Genomic DNA, 23518 nt, shown 5'->3' on the forward strand with positions numbered 1-23518 from the left:
AGACAGTGTAGTGACTGCTCAGAGACCTAAAAACAGAAATAACCATTAGACCCCAAAATCCCATTACTGGGTATATATGCAAAGTCATATAAATCATTTGATTATAAAGACACTTGCATGTATGTGTTCACTGCAGCACTATCCACAATAGCAAAGACATGGAATCAACCTAAATTCCCATCACTTGTAGACTGGGGTCAGGCATGGTGGCTCATGCCTGTAATCCCAGCACTTTGGGAGGCTGAGGTGGGTGGATCACTTGAGGTCAGGAGTTCCAGACCAGCCTGGCCAACATGGTGAAACTACATCTATACTAAAAATACAAAAATTAGCCGGGCATGGTGGTGGGTGCCTGTAATTCCAGCTACTCAGGAGCTCAAGCAGGAGAATCTCTTGAACGCGGGAGGTGGAGGTTGCAGTGAGTGGAGATCGTGCCACTGTACTCCAGCCTTGGCGACAGAGTGAGACTCCTCCTCAAAAAAAAAAAAAAATGTAAACTGGATAAAGAAAATGTGGTACATATGCACCTGGAATACTATACAGCCATAAAAAGAATGAGATCATGTCTTGTGCAGGAACATGGATGAAGCTGGAGGCCATTATCTTTAGCAAACCAATGCAGGAACAGAAAACCAAATACCACATGTTATCAATTAAAAGTGGAAGCTAAACTATGAGAACACATAGACACATATAGGGGAACAACATTCACTGGAACATATTGGAGGGTGGAAGGTGAGAGGAGGTAGAGGATCAGGAAAAATAACTAATGAGTACTAGACTTAATACTTGGGTGACAAAATAATCTGCCCAACAACCCCAATGGGAAAAGTTTACCTATATAACAAGCCTGCACATGTACCTCTGAACTTAAAATAAAGGTTAAATTATAAAAGAGCAATGGATAGCACATTGTATATTATATATATACCCATATGTGTATATATATAATATATATATATATATATGTACTGTTTAGCGTAATATGTTTTCTGGAGTTTAAATGTATGTAGAACTTTAAAAACAGAAACAATAATATAAAATTCAGAAGAGAGTAAAATTAATTTAAGGTATTCAAATGTCCTTGAATTGTTCAGAAAAATGTAAAATAGACAATTTACCTTCAACTTTTAAAAGTCTGGGATGCATGTTAAATTTCTAAGGTTACCATTAAAAGCAAAATAAAACAATGTATATCTATTCAGATATCACAAGGGCAAATAGAATCATGCTAAAATACTTGATTGATCCAAAAGGGTTCAAGAAAGGAGAGAAAAAAGAACATAGTGCAATTGTGACAAATTGTAAAACAGTAGATTTGAACCCCAGAATACATATTTTACATTAGATGTAAATGGACTAATTACTTCGGTTAAAAGACAAAAGATTGTTAGACTATAAAACAAAATTTATGTGGTTTACTAGAGTCAAACCTTAAATACAAGGATACCGAAAGACTGAAAATAAAAGCATGGAAAAAAGCTATAATGTGAACCAAAATGAAAAGAAAATTGGTATACCTGTACTAATATCAGACAAAGTAGAATTTAAAGGAAGGAGCATTAGCAGAAATAGAGGAATCATGAAAATATAATATATTAAAACATGGGGATACATCTAAATTCACCCTTATACGGAAGTTTAATAGCCCTGAATACACATATTAGAAAAGAAAAATTGGTTGAAAAAAAAACAGTGGTGCAAGCTGCCATTTAAGAAGTTAAAAAAAAAAGGAAGAACAAATTTTAAAAGTATCTGCATATATACTCTGTGTGTGTGTGTGTGTGTGTGTGTGTGTGTGTGTGTCCGTGTGTCCACATTCCTTTACTTCAAATATCAGGGATCTGGATTAGAGTCAAAGTTTGATCAAGTCCCTTGTTAATTCAGTTATGGCTGCCTGTGGGAAAAATGCCCTTCTTCTGCCTAAAGAGTTGCTGCTTTAGACCTATTGTGGCTTTATGTTATTATGGAGACTGAATAGGAAGCTGCAGTTGAAGGCATTCACAAGAAGAAACATTACCTTTGTGTCAATGAATCTCATTTTTTATTATTTTGTGGCTTTCCTTCATTTGGAGATAGTTTCTGGAGTGTCTGCATTTTATTTCATCTCTCCAGATACCCTATCCCATGTAGGCACTGAGTGTTTTACAGGGACCCTCACTGAGTGAGACCTTATGTGCCCTTACACTTTTGTCTTAGACTAACTGCCCCCATGCCATTGATTGGCAGGAATTGGCTATATCATCTGCCACTCTAATGTAGTGGGAATTGGTGGATTCTCCTGTGGATCTCTTCTTTACTTCAAAGGCAGACTTCTCCTTTATGTACAGTGAATAGTTTATGTAGTCTCTTTTAATTCAGTCTTGCTTACCCTATGTATAGCAATAATCACCTAAAGTTTCTGCCTTGTGTATAACTTCTGTGAATTTCCAGGTATGATACAGAGTTATTCACTTATTAACATACGTAGTCATTTCAATGGGAATTTGTAAGGGGGAAGTTCAATATATACGCTCAGATTACCATCTCTATTTAAAATCTTTCCTCCTCTCTCCATTTTCCTTAAATTTTTCCCTGAAATTTTACCTCTGCTAATTTGGAAATTATACACATATCTTGTTTTACTTTACTTATGATTAAATATATACTTAAAAACCACATTTTAATAATTATTTTATAACTATCTCTGTCATTAGTAATTTCTTTTGATTTCTCCTTATGTAAAATGATGACTACTTAGGCTTTTTTTTCTTTATTCCCATTTCTTGAGTTTATTATTAGAATTTGGGATTTTATCTTCAGTTTATTGGCAGTTTTTTTCTTTATATCTTTTCTTTCATAGTAATAAATCAAAGCATGGTTGAAACTTAATTGTGTGTGTGTACACATTATTTCAACACTCACTGTCTATCTTAATTGTGTGTGTGTGCACACAAGCAGCATTATTTCAATGCTGATTGTCAGTTGCTGCTTTGAGTCCCCATTTCTTCCTTTGAGCATTCAGTTCTTCAGGTTGAATGATAGCTTTGTTGGCAGAGATATATTTTGAGCTGTGCTTCTGGAATTTTAGTGTGCATATGAATCACCTTGGGATCTTGTTAAAATATAAACTTTGATTCAGTAGATCTGGAATGAGGCCCAAGAGCTTTCATTTCTAACAGATTCCCAGGTGATGTCAGTGCTGCCTGTCCATGGACCACACTTCAAGCAGCAAAATTTTATAGACTTTTTAATTTCAGGAAAAAGTTGTAGGTCTTATACTTTATGAGTTCTTATATATCTGAAAATGACTTTTTCTTGCTTTCACACATAAACAGTGAATGACTTATTTGAGTATAAAATTCCTAAGATACAACCTTTTCCTTTTAAGACTTGGTAGTTCCTTTTCCATAAGGCTTGGTATACGGTGTTGCTTATAGACCTCCCAGGCCAGCTGGTTTTTTTGTAGATAACCTATTTTTTAGATAACCTGTCTGCCCATAGGAGTCTTTATTTTTTCCCTTAAGTTCAAGAGTTTTACAAGGCCATGTCTAGCTGTCAATGTCATATTATTTATTTTACCCTGGCACATGGTGACCAACTTTTTGGTACAGATTTAGATCCTTCTCTATGGTAGGAAGATTTTTCTTCTATTATATTATTCACCGTTGCTTCTTACCCATTTGTTCTGGCTTTTTCTTCAGGAATACCAGTAACTTCTGTCTGTCTTCCACATTTATCATGTTCTCTTTAATTACTTTCCTCTCTTTTTTTCTTTTTCTGTGCACGTAGGGGTGATTTTCAAGCTGTCACTTGAACTTTTTTTTCTTTTTTTGAGACAGTCTCGCTTTGTCACCCAGGCTTGAGTACAGTGGTGCGATCTCAGCTCACTGCAACCTCTGCCTCCTAGGTTCAAGTGATTCTTCTGCCTCAGCCTCCCAAGTAACTGGAGTTACAGATGTGTGCCACCACACCTGGCTAATTTTTGTATTTTTAGTAGAGATGGGGTTTCACCATGTTGGCCAGGCTGGTCTCAAACTCCTGACCTCAAGTGATCTGCCCGCCTTGGCCTCCCAGAGTGCTGGGATTACAGGTGTGCATCGCCATGCCCACCTAATTTTTGTATTTTTAGCAGAGATGGGGTTTCACCATGTTGACCAGGCTGGTCTCAAATTCCTGACCTCAAGTGATCCACAGTCCTCGGACTCCCAAAGTGTTGGGATTACAAGCGTGAGCCACCACGCCTGGCTTGAACTTTTTTTCTGATCTATTAACTTCTAGTGGAGTTCTTTGTTTATTTTTATTTTTTATTTTGATGGGTACATAGGTGTATATGTTTATGTGGAGTGTGAGATATTTTGATGCAATAATACAATGCATAATAATCACAGCAGGGTAAATGGGGTATTTGTCCCTTTAAGGATTTATCATTTCTTTGTGTTATATACATTCCAATTATACTCTTTTAGGTATTTTAAAATGTACAATAAATGGTTGTTGACTGTAATCACCCTATTGTACTATCAAATACTAGATATTATTCATTCTATTGAACTGTATTTTTGTACCCAACCTAGTGACATTTTAAATACTACTATGGCATTATTTATTACCTAATATTCTTTCCTTTGCTTCAAACCTGCCCCTTTTATGTGTCTGTTGTTTCAACCACCTGCGTCTTATCCTGTATTTTTTTGTCTATTTTTAGTGTGATATCTGGCTAATTCTTACTTATTCTTCAAGGTCATGCTCTTTTAGGAAGCCTATCTTGACTGGTTAAACTTTGGTCTTCCTGTTTTGTGCTTCCTTGCATCCATTATAGTACTAAAATTGTTGGCAAATTAGGATCTTTTTTTGAGCAGGGAGAATGACTTCATCATTCCAAGATCTTACATAGTTTCTCACATGTGATGAGGACCCAAATAGCATTTATTGAAGGAGTAAATAAATGAGTGCGTGCTCACTATCGCCTTGCATCTTTTGTCAATGCTCTTCTTTCTGCCTAAATCATCCTTTTATCCTTGTTCTGGTTGACACATGGTTGACCATAAAAATGCCTTTTGAGTCCTCATTTCTTCCTTTTGCATTCATTGGCAATTCTCACTCTTTACTAGGACAGGGGCAACTCTTCTAGTGTTTCTGCAGGATCTCATGAATACCGTTATGAGCGTGTTTATTCCACTGTATTGTTTTATTTTTCTGTTTCCACAATTGAGACAAAATTTTAGGTGGCATAGATGGTGTAATTCATCTCTTTATGCTGTGCCCACATTATTGTTGATGTATGGTATAAATTGAATACATTTTATTCCATAAATTAATAGAGAAATGAAGTAATGAATTTCTGGGTTGATTAAAAAACTGCATGACTATAATATGGGTCTGTGGGATAGGTAAGGATTAGTAATTCTATGAAGAATATGGAAAACTATGTTGGGGAGTATGGACTTTTAGCAAATATTTAAAAACATCATTTTTTTCAACAATGTACATGTATATAGTTTAAAGAGCCAAATGACTCATGTAGGCTTGAGGTGAAAAATAACAGTCCCATTTCCTCACCCACCAGGGGCAACTACTGTTAACAATTCTGTCTGATTCTCTTGGTGTTTTATCCACATTTCTAAATAACATGTTTATATTGCTGCTTCTTGATCTTTCAGTTGTAGGCACTACTCATTAGAGTCATACTATAGAAGATGAAGATTTAACAATTTTTCACACCTCCTGCTCCTTTCTCTTCCTTTCTCTCTCTCCCTCGCCCTCCTCTTTCTCCTTTCTCAACCTCTCCCTCCAGTCTGTCTTCCAGTCCCATACCCCAGAGTTTTGTATAACTTTGACTGGGCCAATATGCAGTGTTTAAATTATTATGAAGGCGTATTATTATTAATGCCTTCATTAAACTATTATGAAGGTATATTATTATTATAAAGACATATTATTAAATTATGCCTCTATACTATTCACAGCTATGTCATGTAATATACTGCAATTATTTTTCCTTTCCTGAGTATTTTTTCCACTAGAGTCAATAATTACCTTGCTTTTTTATTTGCTTGTTTTCTTAGTTTTTACATGCTTATCACTTATTCAGAAAAACGTCATCATTCTAATTTTCACTTCACTAATTTCATGCACTTTTCTAATTTTCATTCACTGTAATTTTCTTTTAGACCCTTCTTCTGGAGAATTCTTAACCTTTAGCTGAGCTACTTGCTGTCTAACAAGAAATTCAGGAGGCATCTTGGAATCTCATGTTTCTGTCATCTTGGGAGGGTCATTTACCTCTTTCCTGTGTTAGATCTCCTGTTTCCTAATCACCTTCCTTCTTCCTCCTCATTTTTATGGATACATTCTCCAGAAGCTTCCTGCTTATCTGAAAAGATCTTTATTTTCTTCTCAAACTTGAATGATGATTTTTCCATATATATAGTTACGTAGAAATGATTTTCCCTCAGAAATTTGAAGGCTTTGCTCCATATTCTAACATCAAGTAATGTTAGTGAGAAATCTAAAGGCATCTAGATTTCCTGCTCTTTTTCCCCCTCTCAAGATGCATGCAGAAACATACATTTTCCCCCAGTGTTCTGAAATTTCCTAACGTTATGCCTTGGTGTGGGTCTATTTTCATTTGTTGTATTGGACACTCAGAGCGTCCTTCACTATAAAAACTCATTCTCTTCAGTCCTGAAATATTTCCTTGATGATTTCTTCTATTCATTTTCCTCTATTTTCTTTTCTTTCTTTCTTTTTGTTTTTTTGAGACGGAGTCTTGCTCTTGTCACCCATGCTGGAGTGCAGTGGCTTGATCTTGGCTCACTGCAGCCTCCGCCTCCTGGGTTGAAGCAACTCTCCTGCCTCAGCTGGCCAAGTAGCTGTGACTACAGGCACGTGCCACCATGCGTGGCTAATTTTTGTATTTTTTAGTAGAGATGGGGTTTCACCATGTTGGCCAGGCTGGTCTCAAACTCCTGACCTCAGGTGATCTACCAGCCTCAGCCTCCCAAAGTGTTGGGATTACAGGCGTGAGCCACCGCACCCAGCCGTGTTCCTCTATTATGTTGAAACTCCCACTATTCAGATATTACATCTTCCAGTTTTCTCTTTGTTCATTTGCCCTGCCTTCCAGGAGATTTATGTAAATTTATTTTTTCACTCTCTTTACTAAGTATTTTATCTCTTTCTATACATATATTTTTTCCTGAGTTATTTTTTGTTCCTTGAAGTTTTAGGAATAGAGTTCTGTTCCTGATTCCCAGATGCAGTATCTTCTGTTTCATCTCTGAGAGTAGGAATAGACATTTGGGAGGAAAATTTTCTTCACCTTGCATAGTCTCAGTTCCTCCCAAATTGCTGTTTTCTTTTAAATTTTTTTTTTTGTCACTATTTAAGGTTAGAGGTCTTTCTAAGATTTCTGGTGATCCTTGTTTGTTTGTTCAAGTTTAAGGAAAGGAGCTATGAGCTTAACTGGAGGGAGATGTGGCCAGTACATCTCATTGCCTATGATGTCTTTAGGTGTTCTATTTTGAAATGCTTTGATTTCCCAGCAAAGGCCCTTCTGAGTCCAATATTTTAGGAACCAAGGGAGGCAGAAAGCTGGGATCTCAGCATTAAATACATTAATTTGTATTCGATCCCTGTTTTCAGTGTAGTACTCTTGCCCTTAATTGTACCCAGTTATCCCTTGGTCCAGAAAATTGCTGTTTTACCCTCTTTAGATAATAACATACCGTCATGCCAAAGTAAGGGAGGTCAGCTGGAAATTTAATCTCTTTTTAAACAGACTTTCAATCAGTCATACTGTTTTGACCCCAACTTTTTTTTTTTTTATTATACTTTAGGTTTTAGGGTACATGTGCACAATGTGCAGGTTTGTTACATATGTATACATGTGCCATGTTGATTTCCTGCACCCATTAACTCGTCATTTAGCATTAGGTATATCTCCTAATGCTGTCCCTCCCCCCTCCCCCAACCCCACAACAGTCCCCGGAGTGTGATGTTCCCCTTCCTGTGTCCATGAGTTCTCATTGTTCAGTTCCCACCTATGAGTGAGAACATGCGGTGTTTGGTTTTTTGTCCTTGCGATAGTTTACTGAGAATGATGTTTTCCAGTTTCATCCATGTCCCTACAAAGGACATGAACTCATCATTTTTTATGGCTGCATAGTATTCCATGGTGTATATGTGCCACATTTTCTTAATCCAGTCTATCGTTGTTGGACATTTGGGTTGGTTCCAACTCTTTGCTATTGTGAATAGTGCCGCAATAAACATACGTGTGCATGTGTCTTTATAGCAGCATGATTTATAGTCCTTTGGGTATATACCCAGTAATGGGATGGCTGTTGACTCCAACTTTATCCTGCTTTCAAAAGTGTCTGATTTACCACTTCTGAAGTCTTTTGTAAGTTCTGCAGAGCTAATTGAGTTGCTTCTAGGAATTCCCCACTGCCATCTTAGGATTTACCTTTTTTTGGGGCTGAGAAATCAAAAGATATCCTTAATATGAAATAAGTAATTTAAGTAACACCATAATTATTATGGAAAATTGAATTTATAATATAAAAACTCTCTCCCCTCAATCTTAAGGCCTAGATGGTTTCACTGGCAAATTCTACCAAGCATTTAAAGGAGAATTTACACAAATTCCATATAATTTCTTCCAGAAAACAGAAGAGAAGGAATACTTTCCAATTCACTTTATGAATCTAGTATGACTTTGATACCAAACCATACAAAGACTATACAAAGAAGAAAACAACAAACCAATATATCTCATGAATATAGAAGTAAAAATTATTAATACAATCCTGTCAAAAGTATTAAGAAATATATAAAAGGAATTATAGACCATAACCAAATGGGGTTTATTAGAGGAATGTAAGGCTGTTTCAGTATTTGAAAGTCAATCAGTGTAATCCAGCTAATTAATAGACTAAGGAAGAAAAAATGTATAGGATCTTATCAATCGATACAGAAAAAATATTTGACAAAGTCACCAATTCATGAAGAACTCTCACAAAAATAGAAACAGATATCAACTTGATAAAAAATTTAAGAACCTTTAACTAATATTGTATATTATAATTGACGGTGAAAGACTGAATGCTTTTCCCCTAAGGTATAGAATAAGGTAGAGGTGTCTGTCTCACCACTCTTACCATAGGAGAAGAAAAATAAAACTGTCTTTGTTTGCAGATGACATTTTTGTCTACATAGAAAATCCCAAGAAATCTACAAGGTAACTTCTAAAACTAAAAAGTGAGTCCGGCAAGGTCCTGGATACAAAATAAAAATACAGAAATCGATTGTATTTCTCTTACTAGTGATGAGCACATAGATAACAAAATTTAAAAATACAATGCCATTAATAATCATTCAAAAAAGTTAAATGCTAAGGTGTAAATCTAACAGAACATGTATAGGACTTGTACGCCTAATACTGCAATGTGCTAATGAAAGAGGAACCCTAATAAAATACCTAGGAATACATTTAGCCAAGGAGGTGAAAGATCTCTACAATGAAAACTATAAAACACCGATGAAAGAAATGGAAGAAGACACAAATAAGTGGAACAATATTCCACATTCATAGATTGGAAAAAAATATTAAAATGTTGATACTACCCAAAGTGATCTACAGATTCAGTGTAATCTCTGTCAAAATCTGTGATATTCTTCACAGAAATAGAAAAAACAATCCTAAAATTTGTATGGAACCATGAAAGACCCCAAATAAATTAAGCAATCTTGATCAAAAAGAACAAATCTGGAGGCATTATGTTACCTGACTTAAAAATATGCTACAAAGCTGTAGTAAGCAAAACACAATGGCAATGGCATAAAAACAGACAAGTTGTCTGATAGAACAGAATACAGAGCTCTGAAATAAGTCTACACATTTACAGCCAACTGATTTTTTACAAAGGTGTCAAGAACACGGGGAAAAGACAGTCATCTCTTCAATAAATGGTGTCGGGAAAACTAGATATCCACGTGAAAAAGAATGAAATTATTTCATACCGTATAGAAAAATCAACTAAGGCCGGGCACAGTGGCTCACGCCTGTAATCCCAACACTTTGGGAGGCCGAGGCGGGCAGATCACGAGGTCAGGAGATCAAGACCATCCTGGCTAACATGGTGAAACCCCGTCTCTACTAAAAAAATACAAAAAATTAGCCAAGCATGGTAGCGGGTGCCTGTAGTCCCAGCTACTTGGGAGGCTGAGGCAGGAGAATGGCGTGAACCTGGGAGGCGGAGCTTACCATGAGCCGAGATGCACCATTGCACTCCAGCCTGGGCGACAGAGTGAGACTCTGTCTCCAAAAAAAAAAAGAAAAAGAAAAATCAACTAAAAATAGATTGAAGATTAAAATGTAAGAAATTTAACATCCAGAAGAAACATAGGAGAAAAGCTCTGTGACATTTGTCTGGGAAAGGATTATTTTACACATGACCCCAAAAGCCAGAAAAATATGGACAAATGGGATTACATCAAACTAAAGTGCTTCTGTACAACAAAGGAAACAATCAACAGAGTGAAGAGATAACCTACAGAATGGGAGAAAGTATCTGCAAGCTATGCATCTGGCATGGGGTTAATATCCAAAATATATGACAAACTCAGTAGCAAGAAAAAAATAACCTGATTAAAAAATAGGCAAAGGACCCAAATAGACATTTCTTAAAAGATATACAATGGCCAAAAGATATATGAAAAAATGCTCAACATCAGTAATTATCAGGGAAATGCAACCTAAACCACAATGAGGTATCATCTCACACCTGTTTACGATGGCTATTAAAAAAACAAAAGACAACAAGTATTGGCAGGGATGCAGAGAAAAGGGAACCCTTGCACCCTGTTGGCGAGAATGTAAATTGGCACAGCTGCTATGAAAAACAGTATGAGGGTTCCTCAAGATATTAAAAATAGAGATAACAGTTGGGCTTATGCCTGTAATCCCAGCACTTTGGGAGGCCGAGGCGGGTGGACCAACTGAGGTCAGGAGTTCAAGATCAGTCTGGCCAACATGGCAAAACCCTGTCTCTACTAAAGATACAAAATTAGCCAGGTGTGGTGGCGCATGCCTGTAATCCCAGCTACTCAGGAGGCTGAGGCAGGAGAAGCGCTTGAACCTGGGAGGCAGAGGTTGCAGTGAGTCAAGATTGTGCATGCACACCAGCCTGGGCAACAGAGTGAGACTCTGTCACAAAAAAAAAAAAAAAAAAAAAAGATATCATATGATCCAGCAGTCTTACTACTGGATATATATCCAAAGGAAATGAAATCAAGATATCAAAGAGATATCTGCACTTCCATGTTTGTTGCAGTGGTTTCACAATAGCCAAGGTATGGAAACAACTAAGTGTCTATCAGTGAATGAATGGATAAAGAAAATGGTATATATACACAATATAATACTATTCAGCCATGAAAAATGAAGGAAATCCTATTATTCGGGACAATGTGGATGAACATGGAAGACAGTATTTAAGTGATGTAAGTCAGGCACAGGAAGGCAAATACCACATAATCTCACTCATATGTAGACACTAAAAAGTTGATCTCATAGAAAAAGAGAGTAGAAAGGCAGTTGCTAGGGGTTAGGGTGGTTGAGGAGGGGAGTTAGGGACATGTTGGTGGAAGGATACAAAATTTCAGTTAGGTAAGAGGAATAAATTAACAGATCTATTGTGCAACAGTGTCATTGTAGTTAATATATCGTATTATTGAAAATTGCTGAGACCAGATGTTAAGTATTATCACCACAAAAATAACTCTGTGAGATAATGGATACGTTAGTTTGATTTAGTCGTTCCACAATGTATAGATACTTTAAAACATCACATATTGTACATGATAAATACAATTTTATCTGTTGGTGTGTTGTTGTTGTTGTTGTTTGAGATGAAGTCTCGCTTTGTTGCCCAGGCTGGAGTGCAGTGGCGTGATCTCTGCTCACTGCAACCTCCACCTCCCAGGTTCAAGCGATTCTTCTGCCTCTACCACCTGAGTAGCTGGGATTACAGGCATGCGCCACTATGCCCGGCTAATTTTTGTATTTTTAGTAGAGACAGGGTTTCACCATGTTGGACAGACTGGTCTTGAATTCGTGACCTCAAGTGATCTGCCCGCCTCGGCCTCCCAAAGTGCTGGGATTGTGGGTGTGTATCTGTTGATTTTTAAAAGATATTTTAAAAGAATAGAGTGGGAGGAATCAGCTTACTTAATATCAAGGTTTACTATATGGCTGCAGTAATGAGAGCAGTGGTATTGGCAGAAGAATAAACAAATGAGATCAACGGGAGAAAATATTTGAAAATCACCTAACAAAGGACTAGTATCTCTATTAAGAACTCTCAAATATCAACAATTAAAAATCAAACATTCTAATTAGAAAATGAACAAAGGACACGAATGGATATTTTACCCAAGAGAATACATAGATGGCAAATAAGCACATAAAAATATGTCCAACACTACTGGCTATTAAGGAAATGCAAATTAAAACTACAATAAGATATCATTACCTACCTATCAGAATAGCTTTCAAAAGGTTCACAACAGGAAATACTGGCAAGGATGCAGAGAAAGAGTGTTACTCATACATTGGTTCTGAGAATGTAAAATGATGTAGCCATTCTGGAAAATAGGCAGTTTCTTTTAAAAAATAAACATGCAACTACCATACAACTCAGCAATTGTACACCTGGGCATTTTTCTCAGATAAATGAAGACTTAGGTTCACAATACAATCTGTACATGAATGTTTATGCCAGTTTTACTCACAGTGGCCAAAAGGTGGAAACAATCCCAATGCACTTTAGTGGGTGAATCATTAAACAAATGGTGTTACATCCATACCAGGGAATGCTACACAGCAGTAAATGGAAATGAACCATTGATAAACGCAACAATCTGGATGAATCTCCAGAGAATTATAATGAAGTTATAAAAATCCAATCTCTGAAACTTACATACTGTATTTCACTTATGTAATATTCTTGAAATGACAGAAATTGTAGAAATGGAGAACAGTAGTTGCTAGGTGTTAAGGAAGAGGATAGGGTGGGAGGGGAGGAGATGCAGCTATAAAAGGCAACTTGCAGGATTCTTGTGATGATAGAAATGTTCTGTACATTACCTGTATTAATATCGGTCTCCTAGTTGTATTCTTGTAGTAGAGTTTTGCCAGATGATACCATTGAGGAATCCATGGTGTCTCTTTTTATTATTTTCCTACAAATGCATGTGATTTACAATTATTATTATTATTGTTTGAGGTGGAGTCTTGCTCTGTTGTCCAGGCTTGAGTGCAGTGGCACAATCTTGGCTCACTGCAACCTCTGCCTCCTGGATTCAAGCAATTCTCCCACCTCAGCCTCCCAAGTAGCTGGGATTACAGGCACACGCCACCATGCCTGGCTAATTTTTTGTATTTTTAGTGGAGACTGGGTCTCACCATGTTGGCCAGGCTGGTCTCGAACTCCTGACCTCAAGTGATCCACCTGCCTTGTCCTCCCAAAGTGCTGGGATTACAGGAGTGAACCACTGTGTCCAGGCGATTTACAATTATTTTAAATAGAAGATTTAATTTAATTAAAAAAAACTACAAATGCCAGGCAAAATAGGACATACATTTAAAACAACAACAACAACAAAACTAAAGTTGAACCTACAAGAAATTAAGGGAAATTCATGGGGCCAAAAATCAAAGAGTAAACTGAATGCCAAACTAGTAAGTGCATAACTGATTCTGTGCCTGCCCTGGTGATGGAGATGGGATTTGATCGTCTCAAAAACTCAGGCTGTTGAGTTTTAATTCCTTCATAATCACAGATCAAGTCTTGAATGTATGCAGGTTCACACCATGGGAACTGCAACCCTAAGATAAAGGCAAGACCCTTGAGGTCCAGACACTTAACAGAAGGACTAGGGAAAAAATGTCCGCACACCAGCATAGGGAATTTAAATATCTTAGTCTTAATTCCATATGAAAAAAAAATTCCACGTTGGAACAATGGACCTGTTCTCTCAAAATTTGGAAGTGCATGTATATTGGCCTATACATATTATATATATTACATTGAATACATATATCCTATATGATTGTGGAAACATTTAGGTGGGAAATTAATATGAAAAGTGATCTTGTGGCCTGTGATATACTTAAGGTATGGCAGCAATGAAAGATCTGAGAGTCAGGCCACCAACTGGCTGCATAGGATTCCTGTCAATAGAGCCCTGCTAATGACAAACTTGCAATCCTAAAATATGTAACACACAAGGAAATACTTGCGAGGAGTAAGCACCAGCAGGCACAGCATTGATGATATAAGAGAGAAAAGCCATACAATTATCTATATTGATGCAAAAGTAGCAGTTAATAAAATGAATACTTATTCTCAATTGAAAAATATTAGCAAACTAGGAATAAAGTTATACTCTCTTAATGTACAGTAGATAATCTTGTTGGTAAAAATGTTACCACATTCTCCTTAACATTAGGTGTGAGATAAGAATTCCCACTGTCATTGTTTGTATTCATTACTGTATTTGAGGTCCTAGTCAGTGTAGTAAGGCTAGAAAAAAAATGAAATAGAAGGATAACTCTCATTATTCAGAGACTACTAAATTGTGCAGATAGAAAAATCCAAGAGTACTTGTACATAAAATAATAAAACTAATAAAATAATTCAATAAAGATTACTGGAAACAAATTAATGCAAAAATGACTGTGCTCTTGCACAGTACCAAAAACTAAACAGAAAGCAAAATTTCAAAAGGCAGTACTAGCAAAATATATGCTATGTTGTAATAAATTCAATAAAAAATGTGTAAGACCTTTATGGAAGATTTAGACGCTTACCTAAATAAAAGGAGAGATAGAATATGTTCATAGATAGGAAATCTCAACATCATAAACATGCCAATTTTCCCCTGTTAATCTATAAGCATAATTTCAATTCTAAGTATCATATAGGATTGCAAAGAAATGAAAATAATTTTGAAAAAGAACAAAATAGGGAACTTGCCTGGACAATTAAAATGTTTCTTTTAACTATACTAATGGCATAGGCAGGAATAGCAAGTGTGGCAAAATTGAGAGCCTAGAAACAGATATATGCATATGTGGAAGTTTGGTATATGTTGAAAGTGGCCCTGTAAACCAGTGCAGGAAAGAGGGATAGTCAATACATGGTGCTCAGATATGATTATCGATAGTCAAAGGAAAACATTAGAACATATCAATTCATGTAAAGAATAAATTCCAAGTGCATTAATCTCTACTTGTAAAAAGCAATGTCTGGAAACATTTAGAAATATAGAAGAATATCTTTGTGATTTCTAGAGAGTGAAATATTCCCTAACTAAGATACAAAAAGTCTGAGTTACAACGGAAAATATGGATAAATTCAAGCACAATAAAAAATATACACCCATATCACAAAAATATAAACCTAAAGAAAAGCCATAGAGTGGAATAAAATCTTGACAATGAATATAACCAATAAAGGACTAGTATTTGAAATATTAAGTAACTTTTACTTACCAATAAAATAGAAGCAAAAAGAGCCTAGTAGAAAAGTGGGCAAAGAATATGAACAGGAAATTCACAGAAGGTGAATCTGCATAGTAAAAAACAAATGAGAATAATAATTTCACTGACAAAAAACTGCAAAAGCATATGAAATGAGGCTGGGTGTGGTGGCTTACACCTGTAATCCCAGCACTTTGGGAGGCCATGATGGGCGGATCACTTGAGGTCACGAGTTTGAGACCAGCATGATGAAACCCCATTTCTAAAAATACAAAAATTAGCCTGGCGTGGCAGCACATGCCTGTAATCCCAGCTACTCGGAAGGCTGAGACACAAGAATCGCTTGAGCCCAGGAGGCAGAGGTAGCAGTGAGCCGAGATTGCACTACTGCACTCCAGCCTGGGTGAGAGAGCAAAACTGTCTACCCCAAAAAGAAAAAAAGAAAAAAGAATATGAAATGACATATTTCACATTCTTCATATTGGGGAAAAAAAAGTTTTAAAAATGTCAAATATTGACCTAGATGTATAAAAAGAAGAACCTTCCTGTACTGGTAATGAGGGTGAAAATTGGTAAGTCCATGTTAGAGAGCAATTTGTCAATATCTGGTAATAGTGATGCTGTAAACACCCAGAACAGAACAATCCTGCTCAGGTGTATATCCCAGAGAAACGTGTAAATATGCCTAACATGGTGGTATAAGATTGCTCATTGCAGAACTGTGGGTGCAGTTTAAAATTTGAAATGAAGATTTGGAACAATCTTCATCAACATTTAGGAAAATTGATCAATGAAGAATAAAGAGAATTGATAAATAAATTTTGGTATATTTATAAATGGGATTCCTACAGATGTCTAAAAGTGAATGAATTAGAGTTACATCTGTTAACATGGATATTCTCAAAAATAGTTTTCAGAGAAAAAAAAACTGCAGAAGGTTTTTTGTACAATATGATTCCATGTACTCAGTTACCTCTCCTATTTCTGATGTTAGTATTTGCTTAACTTTTTCATTTCTTAAGACTAATATAGCATTCTTTAGTCTATTTCTACACAAACCTTAGCCTACATTCTGAAATTTTCTTGTAGGCCTGAGAATCTCCAAATTTGCCTGCTCCCTGAGCTCATCTAATTTAAACAGGCATCTGAGGGTAGAAAACATCCTAAATCAAATGTGTATATATGTATTTGTGCATATATGTGCATAAATTGAGAGAATAATAATTTCTGTGGTGTTTCAGAAGTAAGACAAGTACATGTCATTGCATGTGCTCTCCCAGCTTGGTTCCTGGCATGGGGTCAGGCCTGTGGCACACCGACTTTTTCCATGTCTAAGAAACAGGGACGGGCTGGGCACAGTGGCTCATGCCTGTAATTCCAGCACTTTGGGAGGCCGAGGCGGGTGGATCACGAGGTCAGGAGTTCGAGACCAGCCTGACCAACATGGTGAAACCCCATCTCTACTAAAAATACAAAAATTAGCTGGGCGTGGTAGTGCATGCCTGTAATCCCAGCTACTCAAGAGGCTGAGGCTGGAGAATTGCTTGAAACTGGGAGGCCGAGGTTGCAGTGAGCCGAGATCGCGCCATCGCACTCCAGCCTGAGTGACAGAGTGGGACTCCGTCTCAAAAAAAAAAAAAAAAAGGACAATAACACCACTTTTTGGCTGTAATGAAATTAGATTAATTCAAAAGCATGGTAGCAGGTTCTTTAATAAGATTATTTCAAAAGCATGATAGCAGGTTCTTTAATAATTCACTCATTCCTGCCCCCCACATTTTAGACAGCTGCAAACCTTAATCATTCCTGACCCATTCCCATATTAAGAACTTTCACTGTCATTTTGGAAGTACTCTGAGATTTTTAAGAAGCAAACCTACTTCCCTTGGAATGCTTATCAGGTCTCTTTATCCTTGAACTGCCTTAGAGACTTATTAAGTCTTCATAAATATTGAATGCTTGTGGTCAGTTTTTCTTGGAAGAGGAATATGGAGGTGATTACATATAAAACCAAACTGAAAGCCATCCCAAAGCTTTAGAAAGCATTTCAGTGCCTTCCCTTTTTATCAGTGTGCTCCTTCAAATTCATGATTTAGGGCATTCATGATTTAGGAAAATAGCAAATGTAGCTATTTTCCTCATATATTTCTTGTGGATAAAGTTATTTCAGAATTTGATTACTTTAAATAGTCAGTTCTTTTGCACTGCAAACCATATGCCAGCCAGAATGTCTCTTTCTCTTGCAGAAGTGTGTAACTTGATATTCTAGTTAAGTGCCAATCATGGGAAACACAGGTTTAAGTTAACTACTATTTTAAAAATTAATATATTTTTATTCTTCAAAACACATACTTCTCAGGCTTTATGACACCATTATTTGAGTCAATATATCATCAAATGAATATAATAAATTATAGTGCTAAGAACTCCAGGGAAATTTTATTAATGTTTTTAATATATCCTCATGTGGAATCAACATATGTTTTTTATATATTCATAAATTTATGACTTCAAAACTCTTCAATACAGAGTGTTACGAATGTTGTAATGGATAGAAAATACATAATTGTGAAATGATGTTCTTGAATTTTCAAATACTCCTGATAACCATTAGCTTTTACATATACTAATTACAATGAAATTAAAAACTTGTAAGTAATATTTCTGCAGCTTAGTTGCTTTGGCCCAAAGGAATTATTCCAGAATAAGCTGGCAGGTTCCTGCTTGGGGAATTAGGATTCCAGTGTCCTTAACTTTAAAATAACTTGCATTTCATTTTATGCCTGTTTCATAAAGTAGTCATTCATTTTCATACTAAATTGTAACCACAGCAAGCCACATCAATAGAGGCCAGTCACTGGATTTACTGTGTATTAGGTTGGACAAAGTAAAATAGAATGTTAAAAATGGTCGCCAGGTGGTTGGGTTTAAAAATAAAAACCTTGCTACTGACTTATAAAGGAAACTGAGAAGTAATCTCCCTGAATCTTTATATCCATATCCTGGTGCATAGTAGGTTCACCATAAGACGTTGTTGAAGGAAGAATGAGTCCAAAATGGTGCATTATGTTTTGAAAATTCGTGACATAAAATGCTCTTTTTCGTATCACCATGCTGCAATTGTAGTGGGATTTTTAGGAGAGTTGTGCATACTTTTTAGGTTTGTATTTTCAGGCTCAACACTCAAGATGCAAATCAGTGACTCCTGGAAACTCAGCTTACAATTAGGACACAGCAGGTGGCAATGGAGTGTAGACCATTGCTATACACATGGTCTACACTGAAGGCCTGAGACACAGCCATAAGATACCTTTGATATATTAAGTTTCTATTTACAAGAACAGTTTGTAATATAAATAGCTAAAATTAAGCAACTACTAAAAATGCATCTGAAAAATTATTTCTGAAAATGTTTAAAGAAAATGCCATTTTTATGAAGTTTCAACAATTTTTGTATTCCAGTATTCCCATCAATTCAAATATTTTTTTTAACCTGTGACTCTCTAATTTGCTTGTTCCCTTGAAATTAGCATCAAAAGCTTTTTACAGCTGCAAGTCAGCATGGTACAAAAAGCTTTTTGGTTATCACTTCCCTAATCTGTTAGCAACTTCCCTCAACTGGGGCTTTTCCAAAATAAGAGAGTAATTTCAGTTACTTCTTCACTTTTCTTATTATTTATTTTCTTCTTTTGTTCATACATAAAAAGCAAAATGAAGTAGGTCATGTAAGTGAGTGACCTTTTCAATAGGCAGAGCTGTTGTTTCCCAGTAGAATGGAGTCATTTCCCCTTGACCAAGAGAAAGACTTCTCCACACCAATATATTTTTTTCTACCAGCCTCCCAGTTTGGTGCTGCTTGAATGTTTAAAATTTGATGTACTCTTAGCAAGATTTTAATAAATTTAAGAATCAAATACCTATAACAAAATTTTAAAAACAGTAATATGCAGTGTTACAAAATATTAAGATACAGCCAACCCATTGTGATAATCTGGGAAGATGTTCTGAACCACAAATCAAGAAAGCGCATCTACCTAAATATGATTTAACTACAAATTAGGTAACGCTTTTGGAGGCAGCTATAATGCTGTTCTTTTCACTCCAAAATGTCCTTCTCCCAAAGCCCTCTAAATCTAATTAGGGATTGTACCACCTCCAAAACACAAGATGTGAGGAGACAAGGGATACAAGTTGCAGTTGGAACAGAAAGTTTAAGGTGAAGATGTTATGAAATGGAAATGGAAGAGGGAGAGTTTGAGAAAAACTGCAAAGGAAAAAGAGTGGAAGTTAATATTAAAAATGTACTGGACACAATAAAATGCAAAATAACCACTACAGAAAATTAAAATCAGTAGTGTGGAGGAATATCTGTAGAAGATTTCTTATAGGCACAAGAAAAGGTCAATGAAATGACATATATATATATATATATGAGGAAATCATAGATGGACCAATGAAGAAGTAATAGATGCAGAGAGAGGGAGCTCCAGCCTCAGAATTATAGGCATTTATGGAACAAGAGCAGTAATCAAAATCATAATCTGAGAATGATCAGCAGCAGTGTAAATAAAGACCTTGAGTATTCCATTCAAAAAGGCTCACCATTTTCAGTAAAGACTGATGAAACACACGACTGGATACATCCTGATTATAACTTAACTTTTATATCAAATACTAACACAACAAAACAAAAGTACTATAAGCTTTCAGGCAGAAACATAAAACACACAAGCAAAGGAATAATCACATTTCTCCTCTGCAAGTCTCAATGTCAAGGGTCAATGAAGTGTGTTTACAGCTTTGAGGAAAAAGAAGTAATATCATATCATGCAGCATTGCCTTTCCTGTATGAAATGCAAAGATTTAATCATATGCCAGCCATGCATCCAACTAATTAAATAATACTTAGCCAGCCAAGAGTTAAAAACTCATACATGAAAAATTCATATTATGAAAGGACTGGGATTTGTTTTAAAATACTTCTAAATATGTATTGTACGTATGGACAAAAATGAAAACCTAAAGATGTTTACCAAATGATTTTTATGTTATATAAGAAAGAATGGACTCAGAAATCCCACTTCTAGGTATTTACCCAAGAGAAATGAAACACTTTGTTAACATAAAACCTGCATGTGAATGTTTATAGCATTTTTTCATACTTGCCCAAAACTAAAAACAAATATCTAGCTGGTGAATGAATAAACAAACAGTTGTACATATGTGCAATAGAATGCCAGTCAGCAATTAAAAAGGTGCAAACTATAGATACCTGCAACCACAAGAATGATTTTCAAATATATTATGCTAAAAAGAGTCAGTCTCAAAAACCTACATATGGTGTGATTCCATTTATATAACATTTTGGAAATGGCAAATTATAGGGACAAAACCAACCAGTGGTTGCCAGGAGCTGAGGGTGGGGGAAGAGGCTGATTCTACAGGGGCAACCTGAGAGCATTTTTGGGGTGATGGAACTGTTCCAAATATTGGTTGTGGTAGTGGTTACAAATTGTATGAGTTTGTCAAAACTCTTAAAATTGTATACATCCCAAATAGAATTTTAATATATGCCAGTTTTTAAGTAGGGAAAAAGAGAAGCAATGTAATCACGAAAGGTAATATCGGCATGGCAACGTGAACATACTTAAACACTGAACCACACACTTAAAAGTGGTTAGGATGGTAAATTTTATGTTATGTGTATTTTGTCACAATTTTAAAAATTTTAAATTTAAAGCTACCAAAATAATGTTTGTATAATGGACTATGATGTAATCATTAAAATAATTTTTCCAAAGATTTATCAATGAAATGAGAAAATGCTTATAATATTAGATTAAAACAAATACTAGGATGAATTAACAGTATGATTTTCAATCCTGTAAATGGCAGAAACAATGGAGGATTAAATGACAAAAGAATAAAGTTCTTGGTGATAGGATTTTGAGTGACTACCTCTATACTTCTTGGCACATTACTGGTTTCCACTTCTTCCTTTTGTAATCAAGAAAAATGGAAGCATGAGAAAGCATATGCAATGAGTTTTACATTGCTAACTTTATCAATCATTTCATATAGGCTCATATTTAAATCATACGGGCAAAAAAATGACCTCCTATCCACTTTAAAATTATTTTTGTTCCCATAGAAATAAATATTTTAATAACAATTGAGATAGTATGTATTGACTTTTAATTCAAAATGATTATTTAAGCCTGCGTTTAGCTTTCCTGGCTCCAAATTTGCCATTGAATTCACCAGGAAAACATAAAGGGAAAGAATATGTAACTCCATTGAAAAATTGGGAAAAGTGCCATGAAGAGATCAGTTATTTTTAAGGAGTTTATGTAAAATATAGACAGACAAGCACTGGACTGAGGAAAGTACCCGTTGGATGGAATTCCTGTCTCCCAAAGGAAAACTCTGCATGGAAAATGAGTGGCAGGGTCACAGAGCTAGTGGCTGTAGGAGGAGATAGGTAATGTGGTGGTCATCCCTGGAAAATTCTCAAACTTACCAGTATTAGCCTCCCAAGAACACTGTTCCAACATGACTTGGTAGAATCCCATTTGGTAAGGTCAATGGTTGAAATAAAATAGGCCGGCTGCAGTAGCTCACGCCTGTAATCCCAGCACTTTGGGAGGCTGGGGCAGGTGGATTGCTTGAGGCCAGGAGTGTGAAACCAGCCTAGCCAACATGGTGTAACCCCATCTCTACTAAAAATACAAAAATTAGCCAGGCACGGGGTGTGCGCCTGCAATCCTAGCTACTCTGGAGGCTGAGGCTGGAGAATTGCTTGAACCTGGGAGACGGAGGTTGCAGTGAGCCAAGATCAAGCCATTGCACTCCAGCCTGGGCGACAGAGTGAGACTCTGTCTCAAAAAAAAGGAAGCATTACTTCAAGCAATTTCTAACAGAGACTGTTGTACTAATTAAAGGAAGACAGCGAGTGCCCTGCTAATTTGAGGTGCTTCAGTAAGGGAAGAGAAATGTCCTAGTGGAGACGTGCTACACAAATGCTTCTACATGTAGCTTTTCCCTTTTCATTATAGAAAAGAATACACATATTCACACATGAGACACACACATATTGTACATGAATTGTAGTGATTATATGGATCCTTGGGTAAGAATTGCATGTGAGTACTACTATTAACTAAAGAATTCATTCTTTATTTAATATGACACTTCCACAAGACTTTTTGGCCCCCAATCCTTGAAAATTAGTTTCTTAGAATTAAACTTTGAATCTTTGGGGTAATGTGCACTAGTAAAAGTTTTACAGGGAACCAATGCCTTGTATTTGCTTTTTTTTTTTTTTTTTAATGCTTGCCTCTTCTATGAAATCATTTCTTCTTTCTTCTTTCTTTTTTCCTTTAGGAATTGTGAAGGGCAGAACATTCGGTACAAGACATGCAGCAATCATGTAAGTCCTAAAATAAAATTATTTTATCCAATACAATATGTTCTTGTTTTAAGTTACAATATTCCAATGTGTACCCTAAAACTAATGGTCTCTTAATACCCTTTGTGGAAAACTTAAGTATTTCTTTAATTGGCAACAGATTTTGTATATCAAATATCTTCCGTTTATACTACCTTTTAAGGCCATATCACATTCATGATCTAATTTGGTAAGTATTTCATAATTTCTGAAGTCATAGAAACAATATAATATCTGCAAGCTCGTTTCAAAGTTCAGAATGCTTTTATGTTCGTTATCTTACCTGACCTTCACACTGTCTCTGGACAGGTGAGGTGCGGCTATTTCTCTTTTGCAAGTGAGAGGACTGAGGCTGAGCGAGGTAAAATTATTTTTCAAAGGTCACCTAGGAAGAGTAGACTTACTTGAACTGGTCTGTTGTTATTTCTACCTCAGTGTCATGGAATACTATAGGTGACCTATCAGCAAATCACACAGATATATACAAAACCCTACTCTTATTTTACATCAGTCAACACTAAAAATAAAAATTCAAATATCTT

At 36.0% G+C, this 23518-nt stretch overlaps 1 protein-coding gene across 2 annotated transcripts in view; it reads left to right on the top strand.

The window, feature by feature from the left end:
• Positions 1-23518, top strand: part of ADAMTSL3 (ADAMTS like 3) — a 385342-nt gene that overhangs the window by 126314 nt on the left and 235510 nt on the right. For both annotated transcript variants that reach the window (XM_055277435.2, XM_055277434.2), the window contains exon 5: positions 22913-22958. In XM_055277435.2, the coding sequence (XP_055133410.2) occupies positions 22913-22958 (46 nt within the window). The remainder of the gene's footprint in view (positions 1-22912; positions 22959-23518) is intronic.

Source organism: Symphalangus syndactylus, chromosome 5, assembly GCF_028878055.3.
Source record: "Symphalangus syndactylus isolate Jambi chromosome 5, NHGRI_mSymSyn1-v2.1_pri, whole genome shotgun sequence".
NCBI lineage: Eukaryota > Metazoa > Chordata > Mammalia > Primates > Hylobatidae > Symphalangus > Symphalangus syndactylus.